Source organism: Chiloscyllium plagiosum, unplaced genomic scaffold (genome assembly GCF_037043375.1).
Source record: "Chiloscyllium plagiosum isolate Xiang-an unplaced genomic scaffold, Cpla_swu_hap1 HiC_scaffold_9, whole genome shotgun sequence".
Classification (NCBI taxonomy): domain Eukaryota; kingdom Metazoa; phylum Chordata; class Chondrichthyes; order Orectolobiformes; family Hemiscylliidae; genus Chiloscyllium; species Chiloscyllium plagiosum.
Genome location: NW_028270147.1, coordinates 69,514,386 through 69,534,522, shown reverse-complemented (window position 1 = coordinate 69,534,522; position 20,137 = coordinate 69,514,386). Strand labels below are relative to the sequence as shown.

The following is a 20,137-nucleotide window of genomic DNA, read 5'->3' as shown; positions in this document are numbered from 1 at the left end:
TTACATTCGCCCTCCAAACTCTGCTGGAGACATACTGATTCTTTTAGACATCCAATGCATTTTGCCTATTATAATATTATAGGAGAAAGTGAGGACTGCAGATGCTGGAGTACCAGAGTTGAAAAATATGGTGCTGGAAAAACACAGCAGGCCAGGCAGCATCCGAGGAGCAGGAGAATCGACGTTTCGGGCATAAGCCCTTCTTCAGGAATGAGCTGAAGAAGGGTTTATGCCCAAAACGTCGATTCTCCTGCTCCTCGGATGCTGCCTGGCCTGCTGTGTTTTTCCAGCACTACATTTTTCAACTATTAAAGTATTATATAATAGATATGAATGCGATGTAGTAATGCAACATGATATATAAATTATTCAAACATGAATAATTAAAAGACCCTTTTTAAATCGTTTAGTAGCCTCTGACCTCCATCTAAATGATGCATATTATGATTATATAACATACATTATATAATATCATCTTATATAATGGTGTTGTATGCCAGACTCCTGATCCTCACTGCAGTATCTCTTTACTACCTTTATATTTGAAACTGATGCTCTGTTCAGCATATACATTGTACTTTTTATTCATAGTTATCATTATATTTCACTAATATCTGGGCGGCACGGTGGCACAGTGGTTAGCACTGCTACCTCACAGCGCCTGAGACCTGGGTTCAATTCCTGCCCCAGGCGACTGACTGTGTGGAGTTTGCACGTTCTCCCCGTGTCTGCGTGGATTTCCTCCGGGTGCTCCGGTTTCCTCCCACAGTCCAAAGATGTGCAGTTCAGGTGAATTGGCCATGCTAAATTGCCCGTAGTGTTAGATAAGGGGTAAATGTAGGGGTATGGGTGGGTTGCGCTTCGGCAGGTCGGTGTGGATTTGTTGGGCTGAAGGGCCTGTTTCCACACTGTAATGTAATCCAATCTAACTTCCAGTGACTGTTACAATTCTGGGTCTGCTGCAATGGATGCAAATTGTTGTTGATAAATTTACTTTGCCTAAGTGGTTAATGGACAACTTCACCAGCTTCTGTCCTTTTTCCTTTTCTAATTAAGAATCAAATGTAATGATTTAGGATGGTCTAACCTGCACTGCAGATGTGAAAAAAAATCTTGCGTTATTCATCATAAGTCTGTGTGGATAATGTTTGTAAACAACACCAGTATATTTGCGACCCAACCCTGGAGAACACTAACATAGTACACATGGTGTGAACAATGAGCCATGTCATTCTAGAATAATAAAAGGACATACTAATCAGTCTCCAAAGATGTGGCCTCTGGTCTGGGTGAATAGCATCCATGTATTTTTAAACAATCAGAAGAGCCAACAGAGGCATTAAGGAATAGTATACAAAATCTGTTAGATATCTAATGCAATTCTGACATTTAAGATGTGGGAAATAGAACGTGTCCAGCGAGTTATAGACAAATCAATATAACATCAGTTATGCAAAAATAATAGCACCCCTCTAAAGAAGAGCACCTAAACTGGAAATATCAGCATGGATTTCAATAGTGAAAATCTTGTTTGACTGACCTTATCTTCTGTTTTAATGAGTTAACAGTCGAGACAGTGGTAATGCAGTAAGTATAATTTACATGCAGCTTAGCCAGAGAATGTGGAGTTGGAGAAGTGGCAAAATGGATTACCACCTGAGTTCAGGACAGTAATTAATTTGGGAATAAAACATAGTTATTCAGACTGGTAGAAGGTAGAAGTGTTTCACAAATAAAATAAACCAAAGAACTGCAGATGCTAGAAATCTGAAACAAATACAGAAATTGCTAGAGAAACTCAGCAGGGTCCGAAGGGTCACTGGATCCAAAATGTTAACTCTGCTTTCTCTCCATGGATGCTACCAGATCTGGTGAATTCTCCATAAATTTCTGTCTTTGTTTCCGTTTCACAGATATTTGCTGGACCTCTGCTTTCCATAAAATGAGTTGGATGTGAATATCGGAGGTAGGATTAGTAAATTTGCAGATGACACCAAAATAAATGGTGTAGTGGAAGCGAAGAAGTTTACCTCAGAGTACAATGGGACTTTGATCAGGTGGATCAATGGCTGAAGGAGTGGTAGATGGAGTTTAATTCAGATAAAATGTGAGGTATTCCATTTAGGTAAGGCAAACCAGGATTCGACTTATACAGTTGATGGTAGGGACCTGGGGAGTTTTGCCCTCCCACAATCAGCACCAACAGAATGCTGCCTGGTCATTCATCACATTGCTTTCGGTGAGTTATCACCAATAAAGAATGGATGCTGTTTGTTTTACAAATAATTACACTTCAGAAATAAATTAATTATTAAAGAAAGAAAAATCAGGATTTATATCATGCTTTCTACCAACACCACTAGTCTATAAGCACTCCACAGCCAATGGTGCACTTTTGAGGTTGAGTAATTGTTGTGATGTAGGAAACACGGCAATTTGCACACATTAGATTCCCATCAATAACAAAGATAATGACTAGACTGTCTATGTTGATGAATAATGATCTGGATCCTCGATTACTTCTTTACTCTTCAAAGTAGCATGACATTCACTAGAGCCAGTCCTGAAGAATGGTTACACCCGAAACATCGACTTCTCCACCTCCTGATGCTGCCTGGCTTGCTTCTAGCCTTCTGCCTGTCTACCTTGGATTCCATCATTATCTCTAACTTACTTTTATTCATGCACAATTTAAGCAGCAGATCCACTGCTGAAGAGTTATGCAATCCATTGCAAATCTCCACAAACTTATGCTTGATTTGCTTCTTAGAGACAGCGGTTTGACCATCTTATTACTGTTAAACATTTTTTAGATTGGATTCCTGCATTAATTGCCCATTGGACACACCAAAGAACTTTTGGGCTTGAACTTATGTAGATATTCTTTTAACGGCATGGTAGTTGTTGATACAAGGCCAATTAATCTCTCTAGTCCAGAAAGGAACCAATTCAAATTGGTGATTCTCAATCTTGCTGAGAGCAAATTCTCCTTTGATTTCAAAACTTGGTATATCCTTCCTTTCCCTGTCCTTTTTCATTTATTCTTAATCCAACATTTATTTTTTTTTAATTCTCTTTCTATATTTGATCGGAGTCAAATTCACATTTCTTTTCTGTCATTCAGAACTCCCATTTTAATATTTCTCCTCTGAAAGGAGCAGCATGGTGACACAGTGGTTAGCACTGCAGCTTTACAGTGCCAAGTACTCTGGTTCAATTCCAGCCTTGGGTGATTGTCTGTGTGGAGTTTGCATGTTCACAGTGTCTGCATGGACTTCAACTGAAATGTTCTGGTTTCCTCCCACAATTCAAAAATGTGTAGGTGAGTGGATTAGCCATGCTAAATTGCCTTGTAGTGTCCAGGCTAGATTGATTAGCCATGGTAAATGCAAGGTTACAGGGAAAGATATACCTTTCAGAGGTTTGGTGTGGACTTGATGGGCCAAATGTCCTCTTTCTACCTGTGGAGATTCTATGAAAGTTCTGCCAAATTGAATGGCGCTAGAAATGGTCTGAAGTGAACATGATTTAAGTAATTCGTTTTGAAGAGTCACTAGACCCAAAACGTTGACTCTGCTTTCTCTCCGCAGATGCTGCCAGACCTGCCGAGGTTCCCAGCAATTTCCAGCATCTGCATTTCTTTGTTTTATGAATTGAGCATATTTTTGTTGTATGTGTAGATTCTTAGGCATTTTAAATACGCTAATTTTAACTTCTGCTTAACTTACAAACTGGAAGTTTTTTTTGTCTTTCTTGAAATTTCTCACGATGTCTTCATAAGATGTTGCCAATTTATGGTTTTAAATGCACTGATTGTCACTCATGTACCATGTCCAATTGAAAATCAAGTATGGATCACAGGCAAACACGATCTTGTTTTACCTCTCTATTTTTCGGAATCTTTAGTAGAAACAAGATTTTAGTCCAAATGATCATAGAAGAGCTTCACTGGCTCAGACACTAATCGCTGATTCACTGATTTTGCTCAACTGCTAAGAAAGTCTACGTCTACAAAAACAAACTGATATATTACTAACGCAGCTAAGCGCTCAGTCTAAGCACTAAATAAATCTGTTTTTGGATCTAAGTTTAAGCAAATTGTCACTGCTTCAGCAAACCACTTCAAGAATCCTGACTGACTTGTCCCCTCTTTAGACCTGAAGTACTGATGTCAATAGCGTGACTCCAGCTGCTTCTCTATTGGGATATGCCAAGTCAGAAATTCCCAACATGATAGGCTGCGAGATAAAATTCTGGCGTTGTGAGCCTTCCTTTTGACACTCTGACCAAATGTTAACAGCCGGGAACTCTTTAAATCTTTGAATTATTTTATGGTTGGCATGACTGACCTTTGGCTTTTTTTAAAATCAGAAACCAAACACCAGTGAAATCTGTTACAAATCCCCAAAGATTGAATATTTTGCTTCATTTTTTTAATCCCAATATCCTCCCTGCTGCTTGGCTTTATAATGCTCACTAAGATGTCATAGCAAAACTTCTATATGGGGTTACATGGGAAACATTTGGAAAGTATTTTTCTACCTCATTGCAAACACGAAACTAAAATCTTGTACCTTCTAGATTTTCGTGCTTTAGTCTTATACTGAAGGATGTCTTCTTTCACGTGTTATTCAAAATGACACTAAGACCATTGGGTCCAATTTAGAAAAACAAAAATTACACCTGATGACAATTGAGTGGACAATAGAAGCTGGTAAATATTACCCCTCTCCTTGTAATTCTGATTACATCCATCCTACACCACAATTTGTGCGTCTTTTCCATAATCTTTAGATTTGGCTATATTTTAACTGAATCAGAAAATCATTGTTTCTTTTGAACATTGAGAAAGAAATATACATTAAAAATATGATGTCATCAACAGTTAGAAATTGAAAAGACCTAGTTAACTCACTTTTCATTGCATTAAATGGGGAGCTTACGTTGTAGAACCAGTTCTCTGAAAGACTATCTGGCCCAATTATACAAAGTAGCAGCTTTTTTTGCAGGAATTACCTGGTTTCATTGAACACTGATTTTACTCACTAATCTACAATGGAGATGAGTAATTCAAAATAGATCAATTTGAAGTTTAGTAAAAGTTCTGTGTATGTTGTACATGTGAGACCTAACGAACAGATACACATGATTCCAAGAGATGCAGGTGTCATCAGTATGAGTTTCCTGCAGGTGTGTCAATTCAGCTGCATTAAGTGAAAACTTGGGAAACAGTCATGTCTCTAATCAGTGTAGTGATCCCAATGAAAAGGTCAGTGCAAACCAAAGAGTTCCACAAATGTACAGAGGTAAAAGAAGGATTTTTTTTGACGAAAGGTCTTGATGATGGGGGCAACCCATGGAAGAGTGAACAGTTGTAAAATTAAATGCTGTATAGAGTATTATAAAAGTGAAGACTTATATAATGATGAAGGAGAATACATTGCCATCACAAAAAATATATTTGCCTTGGTGGGAGCCCAACATAGATTTGCAAGAATGTCATTTGGACTTCGTGAGTTAAGTTATGAGGAGAGATTGTACAAATTTGGCCTTTTTTTTCTAAAGTTTAGAAGATTATGGGATGACCTGATCAAAGTCTTCAAAGTATTAAAAGGAAAAGACAAAGAAGATAAAAGATAAACTAATTTCACTGCTAGGGGATCGAAAACTTGGGGACATAGTCTAAAAATTAGAGTCAGACCATTCAGGACAGGTTTTGGTAAGCACTTGTACACACAAATAATGGAGGAGGTTTGGAACTCTCTTTCACAAACAGTAGTTGATACTACGTCTGTTGTTAGTTTTAAATCTGAGATAGATAATTTGTTTGTTAAGCAATGGCATTAAGAGGGACATGGGCTATGGGCAATTAGGCCATAGATAAACCTCAATCTCACTGAATGGAAGAAGGGGCCCGAGGGGCTGAAAGGCTTACTCCTGTGTTCATATGTAGGTGGCTCATTTCTTCATTGGTTCATTTAATGCAAGGTGTTATCTTAACCACACTGCCTTATGACATGAGAAGACGGCTCAAGTACATGACATGTAAATGAAAGTTTTGGCTGTTGTTCTTCCAAGGCATTGCTCAAGTATAAAAAAGTTGCCTGTCTGTGTCACAAGATAATTAATAATGAAGCTCATATGGCACACCTAAACTATTTCACCAGATAAAACCTAAGTGTGGTCCACTCCAATTACTCCATTTGTTTCTTAAATATGCACTTGATTTTGCTTTCTCCAGTAAATCTGCTGAAGGGCTGATTGTGTATTCATCGCATATTTCTTGATGTCAGATTTAGCTTTCATTAAGTTAAAAATCACACAACACCAGATTATAGTCCAACAGATTTATTTGGAAACACTAGCTTTTGAGAGACAGAGAACACAGGGGGCTAACACCTTCAACATATTGTCTCACTATCACACATTGTTACAGCTAACCTGAGAATGCAAGTTTTAAAAAAAGGTTTTGTGATTTACACATGAAAGAAGTGAAACTGTCATGGTATTCAAACAGATGAAAGACTCAACAAACAATCAAGGTATTTTTCAATGTATAATTTCAGTTACATTACACTGTAAAGTTTTGCTATAAATTCTGTGTCTTAGGGTTGAGTCCTCCACTATCACCTGAAGAAGGAGCAACGCTCTGAGAGCTAGTGTACTTCCAATTAAACCTGTTGGACTATAACCTGGTGTTGTGTGATTTTTAACTTTGTACACCCCAGTCCAACACTGGCAACTCCAAATCATTGTGGCACAGGCAGTCTCACACAGGGCAGCTCACACCTTGAATGCATTATCTAGGCCAACATGACATCAATTGTTAAAGTTCATTGTAAATGAACTAAATGACATACCTGTAACAATGGGTGACTTTGAGAATGTCATTTTTAAAAAGGTTCTGCAATTTACACATGAAAGAACTGAAACTAACCTGTTTATTCTAAAGGATGAGAAACTTAACAAACAATCCAGGTCTTTTTCAATATATAATTTCAATTACATCACACTATAAACTTCTGCTATAAATTCTGTGTCTTACAATTTTACACTCCACAACCACCTGATGAAGGAGCTGCGCTCCGAAAGCTAGTGCTTCCAAATAAACCTGTTGGACTACAAACTGGTGTTGTGTGATTTTTAACTTTGTACACCCCAGTCCAACACCGGCATCTCCAAATCATAACTTTTACTAGTTTAGTTTTCCTCTCCCTTCTCCAAAGTGTGGAATTCAGCTTAGCCAATGACGTCAGCTTTACTTGTTCCATTCCCTGAGCTACCTTATGCACTTAAATTTAATATTATCTCAGGCACTTCCTTTCTTGGCTAAAAAGCCCCACTTTATACAACATTGCATCTCAACTGAGATTGTTGAAATTTATTTGTACCGTCTCTAGTGCTCAAGTGTCTCACCTCTTTTTGTTAGGGACTGTTCACAGCATTCAAAACCTTAACAGAATACACTATAGTTTACTTAAGATTTGTAACTCACTGTCTGCTTAACATCCCAAAAGATGCCATTTTGCCAATCAGGCCTGTGTCTGCTCTTTGAAAAAGCCACCCAGTTGGTTTCATGTTCCTGTTTTTTTTTCTCCATAGCCCTACAACGTTTTTTCACCTTTCCAAGTATTTACCCAGTTCATTTTTGAAAATTATTGTTAAACCTGATTCCATCTTTCTGTCCAACATGGCATTCCAGTTTTTCTTTAGCACTATTTCCTCAAACCACAATTTTCTCCACTAAAATGATGCCCAAATTTGAGTATAACTGAAGGACCCCAGATCAAGTAAAAATGTTACAAGTGTGCCCTAGAAGATTTCCAGATCCTTTTCCTGATGCAACCTAGTTAACATTATTGTTGTTCAGCATTGGCTCAGCCTGCAACTCCAGCTTTGAATTAAATGAAGATCTTTGCCAGAAGAAAAATACATCTACACTCTTTGTCCACATGAATTTGAATAGTATTGCTACAACACTACAAAACACAACCTATTCAGCCTACTTTTATAAGGAAATCCCTCCAGATCCAGGATCAACCTCATGAAACTTCTCTGGACTTTCTCCAATGTCAAGGTACCTTTTCTTACAGATGGGGACCAAAGTATTCCAGCTGTTGTTTGATTAGTGTCTTGTGTAATTTTAGCAAGACTTCTCTATTTTTATACTCCATTGCCTCTGAAATGAAGTCCAACAGTCAACTTGCCTTCCCTCGTACCCACTGAACTGGATGCTAGCTTTTTGTGATTAAGGTACAAGGACCTCCCAATCCCACTGTGATGCAACTTTCTTCTGATTTTTTCCATTTAAATAATACTTAAACCTTCTTTTCTGTTGTTGTGGTTCTGTTCACCGAGCTGAGAATTTGTGTTGCAGACGTTTCGTCCCCTGTCTAGGTGACATCCTCAGTGCTTGGGAGCCTCCTGTGAAGCGCTTCTGTGATCTTTCCTCTGGCATTAACTTCATATTTACCCACTTTATATTCCATCTGGCATGTTTTTGCCCACCTATTTAAACTGTCTATATCATTCTCTATTCTGTATATTCTTGGATTCCAGCACATGCAGTTTTTGTTGTCTCTATGAATATCCTTCTGTAGACTGGTTTATTTGCCTATTTTTGGGTCATCTGATAGTATGTTCAATTCTCTCATTCAAGTCATTAGTAGGTTATAAATAATTGTGGACCCAGCACTCCATGAGCTACAGATTGCAATCCTGAAAGTATCTCATTATGCCATTCTCTCTCTTCTATACTTGCTGATATACTACCTCCAACACAATGTCCTACCTTAATAAGTAGTCTTATGTGCAGTACGTTATGGAATGCCATTCAGAAATCCAAAAATATCAGCTCTATCATTCCCTTATATCCCGTGCTTGTCACCTCCTCCAATGAACTGTAATAATTTGTCAGGCATGAACTTCCATCCAGTTTTTACAAAAACATTGTATTCAGAATAATGTAAATCTCAGCTACTTACAGAGTCTGGAAGAATAAAGACTTTGAGAAGTAAAGGGATCACGCCTTGCAAATCACACCCAATATTACTGCTTTTGGATTGCTAAAAACTATTTTGAAACCAGAATCTGATTAAAGTAATGATGATATGGTGATTTCACCAATTCTGTAAATTTTTGACAATGTTATTCTTGTTAATATATCTCTTAAGAAAATAAATGCAGCCTAAAAGTAGTAAATGCTCAGTGTACTCAGAAGGTTGGGCAACATTCATGGAGAGAGAAACACAGTTGACCTGTAATCTTAACTGGTTCTCTCTTCACAGATGTATTTTCTGTTCCTATTTCAGATCTTCAGCATCTTGGTTTGATTATTATTTTATCTCATACATTTATCCTATGGAAGAATGAGATCATTCAACACATCATTCAAGGCACTTAGTTTTCTGGATGAATAGCAGAAATAAAAACACTGTCGTGGTGGAATGTACCTTTTGGCAGCTTTTTCCATGATGCCAGTTAATACTCAAGACATCACATTTTTGTCGATATAGCAACCGTCACTGGAATTCCAGAAAATTATTTGTAAAGTTCGTCCAATTATTCTTGAGACGCAATAATGCGACAGAGGAAAATAGGTTTCCATTTCATCGAGAAATAATTCATTATCATTGAAGTGTCACATCTACGATGGACGTACTGCAAATTTTTGAAAGTAAAATGTGCTGTTCTTAACCGTAAATTCACCACAGGTGAAAAAATTAGGCCAGATAAACTCAGCTGAGGTGTCCCTTCTCAGACTCGACATCCTTCCATTCGATCGTTTAGATTTAGCAGCAGGACGTTGTTATCAGCTCAGAGCTGTATTCAGTCCTCTCATATTCAGAAATATCCATTCTTGTCATTAACTCAAATTGAAGCACTGACACCTGCTTCTATCCATGCTCGACAGCAGGGGAGAGTCTTGGACGACCATCTCGGAGGACCAGTGACGGAGGAGAGTCTCGGAGGACCAGTGACGACACTTGGAGGACCATCTCGGAGGGCCAATGATGGAGGAGAGTCTTGGAGGACCATGTCGGAAGACCAATGACGGAGGAGAGCCTTGGAGGACCACCTCGGAGGACCGTGAAACAGAGCGCCTCGTTGTGGCTCGGGGCACAGGCGTTTGCAGTGGGACAGCGGGACGGGGGCGGATGCGGAGTTGGTGGGAAGTGAGCGGCTGCTGTACCAGAGCCGAGGAAGAGTGATCGCCCGCCCCTTTCCCCTGCGGTATCTGCAAAGGACGGTGTTTCGCCTTCGCTTTAAAGAGACAAGAATCACCCCACCCCGACCCCTCTCAGCCTGAGGGAAGGGGACCGGGTGGCGACCCTAACCCAACCTAACCTGTGAGTCTATATCAGGCGGAGAGGAAGCCGGGCCGGGCCGCGCCGCGCCGGGTATAGCACAGAGCGACACAATAAACCTGCCGAGGAGTGGGAGAGCGCAGCGGGTGAGGATGTAAAGGAAACGGCTCCGAAAGACCGGGATTCGGGACGGACACTCTTGGAAAGGCCGGGGATGGGGCAGCAGCAGGCCCGCGTTGGCGGAGCTGCTGGTGTTGGTGCGGTCGGGGAGGCAGTCCAGCCCGGCAGGGGGAGGGTTGGCACTTCGAGGCCCGGGCACGGGGCAAGGAGGCGAGACACAGCAGCCAGGAGTAATGAAGCCGCCTGTAACATCTTCAGTCACCATGGTAAGACTTGCCGCTGTGTGTACAAAGTATGTGGGGACCGGGAGCCAATCATTTAATTGCAGCACAAATACAGACAAATCCTTTCCCCATTGTTTTTAATTCCATGACTTTCTCTCTTTGCTGTTCGTCGGTTGGTGAGAAGCGGTAACATCTCGCACGAACATTACGGTAGCTCACCTCACTAAGTGATAGCAGTAATCCCAAATCAGCGCAGTGCATGTTCCCAAAAGAATGATTTTATTTCCAAATTTGAGACACTGCATGTCGCACCTTTTGGGTAGTCATCGATTTTACTTGGGTTTATTATTGGGAAGCGCGCACGATTACAAATCAGTGTAATTTTCTGCCGAACGAAAGTCAGGGTTTAATGAATTGATTTAAATTGTAGTCCGGATTGCCCTGTAACATTTTCAGTATTATAAAGTGGTATTCGCACACCACCCTGCCATCACCAAGGCCTCCCAGTTCCATCACTAGCAATGCGGCATTCTGCCCTGAATCAACTCATATGTGCCACTGTTACTTCTAGACTTGGCGATTCTAGTCTACTCTTACCTAACGTCTCATGTTGGACCCATTCTCATTGATCTGTTCTTTCGTGCTTACTAACCTACTCGAATGTAGACTTACAGAATACCTGGATTTTAAAATGGTTATCCTTATTTGTAAGTCTCTGTGTGATTTGTCCGCTCACTGTCTATAGCATCCAGCCCCATCACTGTGTCCCTGACCTGTTGAATGTCTCTAGAAGAAAGTGAGGACTGCAGATGCTGGAGATCAGAGCTGTTGAATGTCTCTGACTATAATCACTGCATCCTTTCTGGTCATTCCCTAAACTGTCTGGCTTTACATTCAAAACTGCATTATCATTTGGCTTATGTATGCACCATTTCCATGTTCCTTATAATTGACCTCTTGCACCAAACTAATGACCATCCTTTGAATATTTCTTTTTTGGCTTTCTGCCAAATTTTAGGTTGTGTATTCTGGAACATTGTGTGATGTGAAAATGTGTGGAATCAATACACGTTCTGTAGATTTTGTTAACATCCTTGAATTATTGAGATAAGAGCATTCCTTTTTTTTTTGTTTTTATATGGTGTAAATGTTTTTGAATGTTCATTTGTGGGCAGCTGAGAGTACTTTTTGAGGTGGAACAGTTACCATCCACCTGATAGTGTAATGAAATTATGGAATGTGATGAACTGAGAATAGATCTGAAGCCTGAAAAGGGCAATGCTTCTTGTATTTGTCCGAGAAACTGAGCTAAGGCGTTCAGACATTGTGATTCTGGAGGAAGACCAAGTGGATGTACTTAAATTATATGTTACTGGGTCTTACTGAGTCTATCCAGTGGGTGTTTGTGGTTTGCAGGACCACTTTCCTTGCAGCAACTATTATTTTCAGGAAGCCTCTGAGATATCCAATATTTTTTTCAATGTTGTAATTAGCCTTGGCTAAATGTATAATCGAGAAGGTTGTGCTTCAAATGAACTGCAATTTAATAAGCATTTGAGTTATAAAAGAGTAGTATGGATCTAAGAGTCCCAGGATCGCAGCAATCCAGAATTGCATTTTATATTTGTACCTAAGTATCTTTTGCTGCTGTATTTCATCTAATTTATTTAGGAATTTATATCTTAAGTCTGATTTTATCCCCCATTTCTTCTTCTCCCAATAAATGTCAACTAACCTTGCTTGCAAATCTCCATCAATTTTGTGAATACAAATCCGCAAAGCCAATTGCTAACTGTCTCATTTGCTGATTTTAAGATTACTAGTCCACTGATTTAGATTAGATTACATACAGTATGAAAACAAGCCCTTTGGCCCAACAAGTCCACACCGACCCTCCGAAGATAATCCACCCAGACCCATTTCACTACCCTACGTTTACCCCTGACTAATGCACCTAACACTATGGGCATTTTAGCGTGGCCAATTAACTCGACCTAACATCTTTGGACTGTGGGAGGAAACCGGAGCACCCAGAGGAAACCCACGCAGACACGGGTGGATTGTGCAAACTTCACACTGACAGTCGCCTGGGTTAGGAATTGAATCCGCGTCCCTGGTGCTGTGAGGCAGCAGTGTAACCACAGAGTCACCGTGCCGCCCCTACTGCAGAGAGGATATTTCTGATCATGTGCAGCATTATTTGTCTTTTTACACAAGTGCAAAACAACTTTGTGCTGACTCCTCAGTACAATTGGCCCTGAAATGCTTCAGAAAGGACCAATCTTGCCTTGGTGGCTCAAAGTCTACTATTTAACAGATGGCGCTTGACAAAAGGAACTGGTTAGTAACTTGCCATATTTCCTTTCCATTGATTAAAATGTTTGCTGATGGATCTTGCTCAGAAAGGTTGCTGCATATGGAGGCTGAGATAAAAAGCATGCTATTGAACATGTCAGCATCACATCGTGGTTAGAGAGTTACAGTATAGATGGTTGCAGCCAACCCCTCATCAGTTGGTGGATATTTGGTAGTTATGTTGTCAAAGACAGGAAGTCAGAGGATGGGTGTTGTGTAGAGGGTTACAGTAATGATGTGTGTTGTTGCATTCGAGAGAGTGTCGGTAATATAGGTGTTTGATGAAACAGGCGTTCAGTATTTGCTGCAGACTATAGTCATATAAGCGATGAGGTTTGGAAGTTCTGACATTAGCAACCTATGTAGATACAAGAAGTTTGTTTTGTAGAATGTTTCTGATTTTGACTGCTTCAGTTGTTTTCTTGCAACACTTGCAGTGGACAAGGTCCAATCTCGAGTCTTTCCCAATATGTTGGATAGCTATCACCTTATAATTTCTGGTCATCCATGTAAATACATACAAAAACAGAAATTGGAAAAGTTTGGCAGGTTTGGCGGCAATTGTGAAGAGAAATCAGAGTTAGCGTTTCAGGTCTGGAGGAAGGGTCACCGGACCATAACACATAGGAGCGGAAGTAAGGCCATTCAAATTTCTCTTCACAGATGTTGCCAGATCTGCTGAGCTTTTCCAGCAATTTCTGTTGTTTCTGATTTACAGCTTCTGCAGCTTTTAAATTTTTTTTTATTTAGTATGTAAATATGCAGTTTGGATTCAGTATGAGCCACCATTTGCTCCAACAATCCATTAGCTTTGTAATGTCTTCATTAAACATCGTATTCAAAATGCAGAAGAATGATACTCAAGTGGTGCAACCGATGTTAACTATGTAGATGAACTTGCAAGATGATGTTGTTGATGAGTCTTTTGTACATTTGTTGAACAAGGTTTGTTTAGTACTGAGCTACGTGGCAGACTGTTCAGTTGTTTTTTCAGTACATTTCAAGACGCACTCTGACTTCTCTTTTGCGAAAAAAACTTGAATAAAAACTGTAGCAATCCAGTTTGGAAATATTCAGGACAGTTTCAGGAGCAGACCGCGATACCACACTATTGGTCCATAGCATTACATGTGATTTCAGGTTCTTCAGGAAACCATACTCAATGCAGGTGATGAGTGTCAATGCATGGAAACAAGTAAGCGATGCAGGCAAATATTTGAATGGTTTATTATTATGCCATTTTAAAACAATTAAATTGATTGTTGGAAGAAAGAGATTGCTTTGCTTCGCAATGACTGGATTGCTGCATTTGGATTCTTGAATAGAAAATTGTTTGTGCAAGTTCATATCTATCAGTTTGACATAAGGCCATTCTGATCTTGTGCTTTGGAGGGAGAAATGGCAGATGTTGTAGTACTTCTAGTTAAGATTGCTGAGAAAGTTACTGTGATAAGGGTTCACTGCCATCATAATTCATCCTTGTACAAGAGCAATAGAAATAAGCAGAACAGAAGAATCGAGGGGAGTAGACTTAGTAGTCAACAAAAGTAATGGAGTCGAGAGTGTGGTGCTGGAAAAACACAGCAGGTCATGTAGCATCTGAGGAGCAGGAGAATCAACAGTTCGTGCATAAGCCCTTCATCAGGAATGAGGCTTGTGTGTCAAGGTGGTGAAGAGATGAATGGGAGAGGGGTGGGGCTGTGGGGAAGGTAGCTGAGAGTCCGATAGGTGGATGAAGGTGGGGTTAATGGTGATCCGTCGGAGAGGAGGGTAGAGCGGATAGATGGGAAGGAAGATGGACAGGTAGAGGTGCTGAGTTGCAAGGTTGGATCTGGGATAAGGTGGAGGGGAAGGGTCATGAGCAAACTGGTGCAATCCACATTGATCCCGTGTGGTTGGAGGATCCCAAGACAGAAGATGAAGTGTCCTTTCCCCCAGGTGTCGGTGGCTAGGGTTTGCTGATGGAGGAGGCCCAGCACCTGCATGCCCTTGGCGGAATGGGAGTGGGAGGGGGAGTTGAAGTGTTCGGCCATGGGGCAGTGGGGTTGCTTCATGCGTATGTCCCGGAGATGTTCTTTGAAGAGTTCTGCAAGAGCAGGCGTTGTGTTTCCCCAAGGTAGAGAAGACCACATAGGGAGCAACAGATACAGTAAATAATGTGGAAGCGCAGGGTAAATCTCTGTACATGGAAGGCTCCTTTGGGGTCTTGGCCGGAGGTGAGAGGAGGTGTGGGCACAGGTTTTGCAGTTCTTGCAGTGGCAAGGGAAGGTGCTGGGAGGGAAGGGTGGGTTGGTGGGGGAGGTGGACCTGTTAAGAGAGTTCTGGAGGAAATGGTCTTTAGGGAATGCAGATGAGGTGGGGAGGGAAATATATCTCTGGTGATGGGGTCTGTTTGTAGGTGGCAGAAATGGCGGAGGAAGGTGAGAGCCAGGAGGATTCTGTACTTGTTGCGGTTGGAGGGGTAGGGTTCAAGGGAGGAGGTGCGGGAACTGGATGAGATGCACTGGAGGGCATCACATGATGATGCCTTCCTTTGAGGAGGGAAAATTGTCTTTGAAGAAGGAGGCCATCTGGTGTGTCTTGTGGTGGGACTGGTCCTCCTGGGATGGAGGATGTGGCGGAGGTGGAGGAATTGGGAATAAGGGATAGGATTTTTACAGGAGGCAGGGTGGGAGGCAGTTTAGTCCAGGTAGCTGTGGGGGTCAGTGTGTTTGTAGAAGATGTCTGTGTTGAGTTGGTCACCATTGATGGAGATGGGGAGGGAGGTGTCTGAGGTGGTCCAAGTGAGCTTAAGGTTGGGGTGGAATGTGTTAATGAACTTGAACTGATCAACCTCCTTGTGGGCGCACAAGGTGTCGCCGATACAGTCATCAATGTAGCAGAGAGAAAGGTGGGGAATGGTGTCCGGTGTAGCTGCGGAAGATAGCCTGTTCCATGTACCCGACGAGGAGACTGGCATAGCTGGGACCCATGTGGGTGCCCATGGCTACCCCTTTGTTCTGGAGGAAATTGGAGGATTCAAAGGAGAAATTATTGAAAGTGAGGACCAGTTCATCCAAACGAGTGTTAGTGGAAGGGTATTGATGGGGACATCGGGAGAGGAAGAAACTGAGAGCTTGGAAGCCTTCGTCATGGCGCATAGAGTTGCCATAGAGACTGGATGTCCATGGGAATATGAGGTGTTGAGGGCCAGGAAAACTAAAGTCTTGGAGGAAGTGGAGGGCATGTGTGGTGTCCCCTACATATATGGGAAGTTCCTGGACCGGGAGAATAGGATAGTATCAAGATACGTGGAGATGAGTTCGATGGGGCAAGAGCAGGCTGAGACAATAGGTCGGCTGGGGCAGTCAGGTTTGTAATCTTGGATAGGAGGTAGAACCAGGTGGTGCAGGGTTCCCAGACTGAGGTTGGAAGCTGTGGGTGGGAGAACTCCGAGGTGATGAGGTGGTGTACGGTCTGGGAGACGGGAGTAATGGGAAGATGGGTTTTTCAAGCAAACATTTAAAGCGTACTGATGACAAATGACTATTTGTTTGACTTGGGTTTTAGCTTCCAATTCTCCTTGATGGAGAGTAGATTGATGCAGGTAGCAATGAGGCAAGGCAAACCAATGCTGGTAAAACTAACCGCAGTTTATTTGGAAGAAGCTCAGTTTGTTGTGGACGATATTTAAAACTTTTATATAATGATGTAGGAAAGTAGGTTTGGTGAATCAATTCCTAGTGAAGGGCTTATGCCCAAAATGTCGGTTCTCCTGCTTCTCAGACGCTGCCTGACCTGTTGTGCATTTCCAGCACCACATTCCTGATTCTGATCTCCAGCATCTGCAGTCCTCACTTTCTCCTGGTAAATCACAGCATCACTCACTCCTGGGTTCACAGTGCCGGAAGTGAGCAGACCCTAAAGGCACTGATTTCAATTATGGTAGCTTGAGGGGCTCTTTACAGTTCTGAGTGAGAGGTACAAAAGGCATTTAAGGTTTCCAGATTTTGGCTGATAGAATTTGTAGTAAGTGACAAGAATGCGTTCTCTCAGAAGGTGCTATTGATATGATCGAGAGAGCTGACAGTTGCAAAGCTCATGAGTTATGAACTTGATGTTGAAACATTTTTAGGTCATGTTCAGCACTCTGTAGAAAACAAGGTTCAAATTGGGTAGGACTATTTTGCATAAGTGTTTACAGTGAAATGACTGGGCAACTGCATCATCTGGCAGATGATCCTGAGTGTGGGGTGGGGTTAGAGGTGCAAGCAAGTTGTCTAAATGCCAATAGCAATTTGCTGTATTTGGTGTTGGTTAGCAGGAGGGGCTTCGATCAGATGGTTTAAACTGATGAGTTTAAACTGCCTCCGGATGAGATCTACCCAAGTGCTTCTTACTTGGATGATGTAATTGAGTTTATACTGACAAGCATAGACCTGATTTTTAGATGAATGTGGTTTTTGTTTGCTCCAACTGGGACATATTTTTCTAAGATTATTTTGCTTAGCTCTGCATTAACTCCTGTAGATTATTTAGTATTTTGCACATGTAAATTTTCAGGTTGCTAATTAGTGAATTAAGATAGGTTATGCTCAGTTTTGTTAATGAGTGAGGATTTTACTACTAAATCTATGACAAATGTAAATCTTCAGACATGTGCACAATTGCAATTCATAATCTGCATCTGTTCATTGATTTCACAGTGACTTAAAGCAGTGATATCGTCAGTTGCCCACGAATAAGCCAGTCTCTGTGACTGTGTAAGAACAGCAAATGTGTAATGCAATTATGACCTTGCTGTTAAAATTCCCTTATTCCACCTTCTCCACTAGAGGCAAAGCCTCTGATCCCACGGAAAAAAATTATGCAAGTCTGCACAGACCTAAATGGGTGCCATTTGTTTTCTGAACACAATGAATGGATGTTAGAGCCAATGACATCTTTGAACAACATTCATGTTCTCACTTAACAGTGGGGGTAACTTGGATAGTTACAAGTTGTCTCTTTCTGCCACCTCCAATAGTTATATGGATCTACTATTACCTCAACAGTCTTAAACGCAGTTTGAACCTGTTTTGTATCAATGGAGGATTGTGTAGTAACTCAACTGCCAGGGTAGCTTTATTGTCCTTGTCTCTGTGCATCCTGGAAGCTTTTCTCTTCATTACTTCAAAAATGTTTGTGTATGTGTAGAGCTGTGTAACCAAATTTTCAGCTCAGGATTTTCTATTTTACATGGGCAGTAAATAGATTTCCTCAGCTGTGGCTATAACTGAGACATGTTTAGCTATGAACCTTTGGAATGGCTGGCAGTTTTGAAGCAGTCCATCGTAGGTTGACACAGCAAGGTGTTGAATGCATAATGTAACTGTGCATATGTGCAGGAAAAGGGGAGGTATATACAATTTAATTTGCCCTCTGAAACGGCCTTGTAAGCCATTAGTTGTGTTTAAGAATTTTTGGTTCAAGTCACCGTAAGTAACCGTGGGCGGCACCGTGGGTTCAAGTCACCGTGGGCGGCACGGTGGCACAGTGGTTAGCACTGCTGCCTCGCAGCGCCTGAGATCCGGGTTCAATTCCCGCCTCAGGCGACTGACTGTGTGGAGTTTGCACGTTCTCCCCGTGTCTGCGTGGGTTTCCTCCGGGTGCTCCGGTTTCCTCCCACAGTCCAAAGATGTGCAGGTCAGGTGAATTGGCCATGCTAAATTGCCCGTAGTGTTACGTAAGGGGTAAATGTAGGGGTATGGGTGGGTGGCACTTCGGCGGGGCGGTGTGGACTTGTTGGGCCGAAGGGCCTGTTTCCACACTGTAAGTAATCTAATCCAATCTAATCTAATCTAATCTAATCTAATCTTTTTACAAGAAGAGTGAAAGATGGGCTATAAATGCCAGCAACACCCACGTTCTATGAATGAAACAAAAAACATGAAAACACATTACGTTGCCAGGTTTCTGGACCACAGCCTGGGATACAGAAGTGTTTAATTAGATCCCTGTAGTATTCCTTCCATGTGAGTAAGCTTTGAGGCGTGACATAATTCCTTCCCAATGGCAATGCTAAGATTGAGATGTCTATGATTTAGGAAGTGGTGATATGCTTGGAACTGTGTTCAAACAAAATAAAGAATTAATATTTACTTTGTACCTTTCATACCCTACCTCTGTTCCAAATTCTTCAGCCAGTGATTAATTTTGAAGTGCAGTTGTTCATATTTTGTGAGTAAACATAACATAAATGACCAGATGATATGTTATGCTCATGATGGTTGAGGAGTGAATTTTAGAGAAGATGTCAACCTGTATTTAGAGTACAAAGCTAAAAATCACACAACACCAGGTTATAATCCAGCAGGTTTAATTGGAAGCACTAGCTTTTGGAGCGCTGCTCCTTCATCAGGTGGTTGTGCGTTTAGATTAGATTAGATTACTTAGTGTGGAAACAGGCCCTTCGGCCCAACAAGTCCACACCGACCCGCCGAAGCGCAACCCACCCAGACCCATTCCCCTACATTTACTCCTTCACCTAACACTACAGGCAATTTAGCATGGCCAATTCACCTAACCCACACATTTTTGGACTGTGGGAGGAAACCAGAGCACCCGGAGGAAACCCACGCAGACACAGGGAAAATGTGCAAACTCCACACAGTCAGTCGCCTGAGGCGGGAATTGAACCTGGGTCTCTGGTGCTGTGAGGCAGCAGTGCTAACCACTGTGCCACCGTTTAGAGTAATAATTCTATAGGATCCTTTATATTCACCTGGAAACAGGTCATCGGTTTAACACCTCACTGATAGGTTGGTACTTCCACCATAAATAGCATGGATAATATAAGCAAGTCCTGAATTGCAGCTTGAATGCATATCCTCTTGATTTAGATTCAGACAGGACAGAAACAAGCTAAGCTGTTTCAGGTTAAAACAAGTCTCTATGAAGACCTGTTGAAGCAGTCTTGTGATACTATGGTAGTGTCCTTGCTGCTGAGTCAACAGACCTGGGTTCAATTCCCAACTTCTCCAGAGGCGTTTAATAACATCTCTGAACAGGTTGATTTGAAAAAGTGAAATAAAAATTGTTGATTAGGGCTAGTGATTTGCTGTGGTGTCTCATGATTGAAGAAACCATACGAATCTTATATTTATCAAAGCA

General features: G+C 41.4%; 2 protein-coding genes across 4 annotated transcripts in view; one reads left to right on the top strand and one right to left on the bottom strand.

Annotated features, from left to right (window-relative positions):
* The window catches only part of soat1 (sterol O-acyltransferase 1), a 105,322-nt gene extending 95,406 nt beyond the window's left edge, over positions 1-9,916 (bottom strand). For both annotated transcript variants that reach the window (XM_043699579.2, XM_087990760.1), the window contains exon 1: positions 9,453-9,916. In XM_043699579.2, coding sequence (XP_043555514.1) covers positions 9,453-9,472 — 20 coding nt within the window. In that variant the 5' untranslated portion in view covers positions 9,473-9,916. The remainder of the gene's footprint in view (positions 1-9,452) is intronic.
* Positions 9,917-10,165: 249 nt separating this feature from the next.
* abl2 (ABL proto-oncogene 2, non-receptor tyrosine kinase) overlaps positions 10,166-20,137 on the top strand; it is a 145,577-nt gene continuing 135,605 nt past the window's right edge. For both annotated transcript variants that reach the window (XM_043699569.2, XM_043699568.2), the window contains exon 1: positions 10,166-10,693. In XM_043699569.2, coding sequence (XP_043555504.1) covers positions 10,522-10,693 — 172 coding nt within the window. In that variant the 5' untranslated portion in view covers positions 10,166-10,521. The remainder of the gene's footprint in view (positions 10,694-20,137) is intronic.